General features: G+C 29.3%; 1 protein-coding gene across 1 annotated transcript in view; it reads right to left on the bottom strand.

The window, feature by feature from the left end:
- Positions 1 to 110: 110 nt before the first annotated feature.
- The window catches only part of LOC108695077 (myophilin), a 15,300-nt gene continuing 12,501 nt past the window's right edge, over positions 111 to 2,909 (bottom strand). The window contains exons 2-4 of the mRNA XM_018204827.1: positions 1,371 to 1,507; positions 1,064 to 1,268; positions 111 to 490 (exon numbers count right to left, since the gene is read on the bottom strand). Coding sequence (XP_018060316.1) covers positions 320 to 490; positions 1,064 to 1,268; positions 1,371 to 1,507 — 513 coding nt within the window. The 3' untranslated portion in view covers positions 111 to 319. The remainder of the gene's footprint in view (positions 491 to 1,063; positions 1,269 to 1,370; positions 1,508 to 2,909) is intronic.

Raw genomic sequence — 2,909 nt, 5'->3', positions numbered from 1 at the left:
ACTAGCTTGAAATAATTCTGTGATTCTATATATAATATGTATATATATATTCATATGTATGTATATATATATATATATATAATATGTATATATATATATACACACACCTTGTATTATTTTTTTATTTGAAAAATCTTATGTCTCATCTTAATTCTTGTGATGAGGATACATATCATTCAGTATACTTTTTATTTTGGACCTCGTTAACATCTATTATGCGTATGCTACATCTAGAGGAGTACTTTTACGGTAATAAAGTCAAAAGAGAGATGAGAACAGAATGGTTTTGTTTCTCAACGCAAATACGGAGGTGGATGTTTTACATGTGTCTTGTGTTTCCGAAATTAATGCCACTTTGATTAGCACCTTTATTACTGCCATATTGTAGACTTATCACGCCTTGTCCGGCCCTCAATTGTTCCTCGGTGAAATTGCGTATATTTTTATCTGCTTCTTTAGGACCGATGCTTGGTTTGCCGTAGTTACCTGCCTATAAATATGAATATTATGGAATGTTGGAATTTTCGAGACGTTTATAAACGAAAAGGCAAAATTATCATGTATTAAAACGCTTGATAAGAGTAAAGAATGATATATAAATACTGATAACAAATCCATTTGATAGAGATGTAAATCTAATATCTAATAATGAAAGATAATGAATATTTGTATCAGAAAATTGAGATTTTTCTGCGTTACAAACATGATTTAACATCTCTGTGATTGAGATTAAAATATACAATATACAAAAATTTATATTTTCAAATAAGCATTTATATTCTCAAATAAGCTTATATGCATTATAGTTGATTTTACGATCTCTAATCAGAATTTAATTATATTATTTTTATGAATTTATTAATATTTAATATTAAATAGCAAACTTTTGGTATATATTATTAGTCTTAAGATTTAATTTGTAAGAAAATTTTTATTTTTACATTTTATTTTATTATATATTATATAATATAAAGATATTCGACATTGTTGCAGTTAGTAAAAAGATTATATTGTCAAAATATCAGCCACCCGGTATATCTATATTTACAAAATGGAACCGTACCTTCCTTCCAAGAGATTGTAAGCAAATAACAACGGAATTTAGATTCTGCCTTTCCCAGAGGTCTACGGTCTGGAAGGTCTCTTGCGGCGGAACACCTAATGATTTCGCAGCTTCTAGGAAGGCATTTATATTCTCCATACATTTAAAGGCCAGCGACGTCTCGTTAATTTTCTTTACCGAGCCCTCCTTGATATCATTCACCAGTCTAGCAGAAGAACAAAATGTGATTAGCAAAAGCATTTTTATCTCGCTGTAATTTCGGTGGTTCTTTAATTCAAGCATCGGTTTTTCGATTTTTTTCAAATACCTGCAAAGTAAGATGCCATCTTTCAGGATCTCGTAGAAGTTGTCCATGTCCCCGTTGGTGTTTATGTTTTCGCCAGTGATCGTCTTGATCCATTCCAGACATTCCTGCGCGAGTTCCGCGCTGTATTTACTATTGATCTGTAATAAGAAGAAAAATTTGTATATTATTCTCTTAAAAAGTGAAAGTGCGATAGCAAAGGTGTCGTTGTGCTTTCGAATTCTCGGTCGCAGGGTACAATGTCAATGCTTTGGTATTATGCGAAGAGCTGGTTATTAATTGGTGCGATGCACCAAGTAATGCATCCTGTAGGGACTGCGACAAGGGCATTGCCAAAGTCACTGACCTAAACTCTGTTACAGCATCAGTTTGTTGTTTCTCCAATATTTTCTCATAAATATCTATATCGATTTTAGGAAAATACGCAAAAAACAAACGAAGATGAGCAGTTTTTTTAAGAATAATTAGGAATAATTTCTTTATTACAAAAGATGAAAATTATTTGTATACAATACATGATTAATTCTAGGATTATGAAAGTAATTAAAATAACTGATTAATAATTTGTTTCAAATTCATAACATTTTCTAAGATTTTTAGTGATTTTTATTGCAATAAATTAAATGATTAAAATGATCAATTTATGTTATCCTTAGTCACTTTATAATAATAATACATATTTATATATTTAAATAATAAAAATAGATACTTATATATTAATCGTCAGTAGTGTTAAAAAAATTTTAAATAATATTTTTTTTAATTATAAAAATTTTTTTTATATATCAAAAGATAATTTTACCACAGAATCCCTCATTTTTAATTAATTAAATACTTTATGAAAAAGGATGGCTCAGCAATTACGTATTTCTATCCGTGGACGATTATCCGCTTTTATACATGATTGCCTAAAAAGGAGAGGTTTCCAAGCATGATCCGTTGGCATTCATCTTTCTGCAGTGTGCATATTCCGTTAGATATACGGTGCCTCGGATCGTGATGTACTTTGAGGAGATCACTCACATGAAGGGTGTTCTATCACGTTCTATGCATCGCATTTTCCTTCATTTATGTAGGTAATAAGTTTTCACATGCAATTAATTTTAATGCAGTTAATTTCCTAGAAAAAAATTCTCCTCTTATCTAAATTTTTTAACATCCTAATTTAAAAAAATTTAAAAACATAAAAAAAAATAAAATATTAAAATTCCATTTACAATTAAATAAAAAATTTATTTATCTATACATCTTCAAAGTTTAATTTTATACAATTTTCGTGTGCAATTATTTATAATTCACTTATTAATTATTTCAACAATTTTGGATGAAATAGATATTAAATTAATAGTATGCAGAATATCTTGTACACTGCATGGTAGGCGTTTAATTATAATAATAATATACTGTCCGGCCCTCCTGGCGGCTGATATTCATGCGAAAGTGTTTTTATAGCGGATGTAGTTTCAGATTTTCGGTGCGTCACTCTAAAGTGAATCGATGCCAGCCCAAAAATATTTCTGCGATGTTTTTTCTGAAAACATT

The sequence above is a fragment of the Atta colombica genome, unplaced genomic scaffold (genome assembly GCF_001594045.1).
Source record: "Atta colombica isolate Treedump-2 unplaced genomic scaffold, Acol1.0 scaffold126, whole genome shotgun sequence".
Taxonomy (NCBI): Eukaryota; Metazoa; Arthropoda; class Insecta; order Hymenoptera; family Formicidae; genus Atta; species Atta colombica.
The sequence above is the reverse complement of the archived record's forward strand: the minus strand, read 5'-3'. Positions and strand labels throughout refer to the sequence as shown.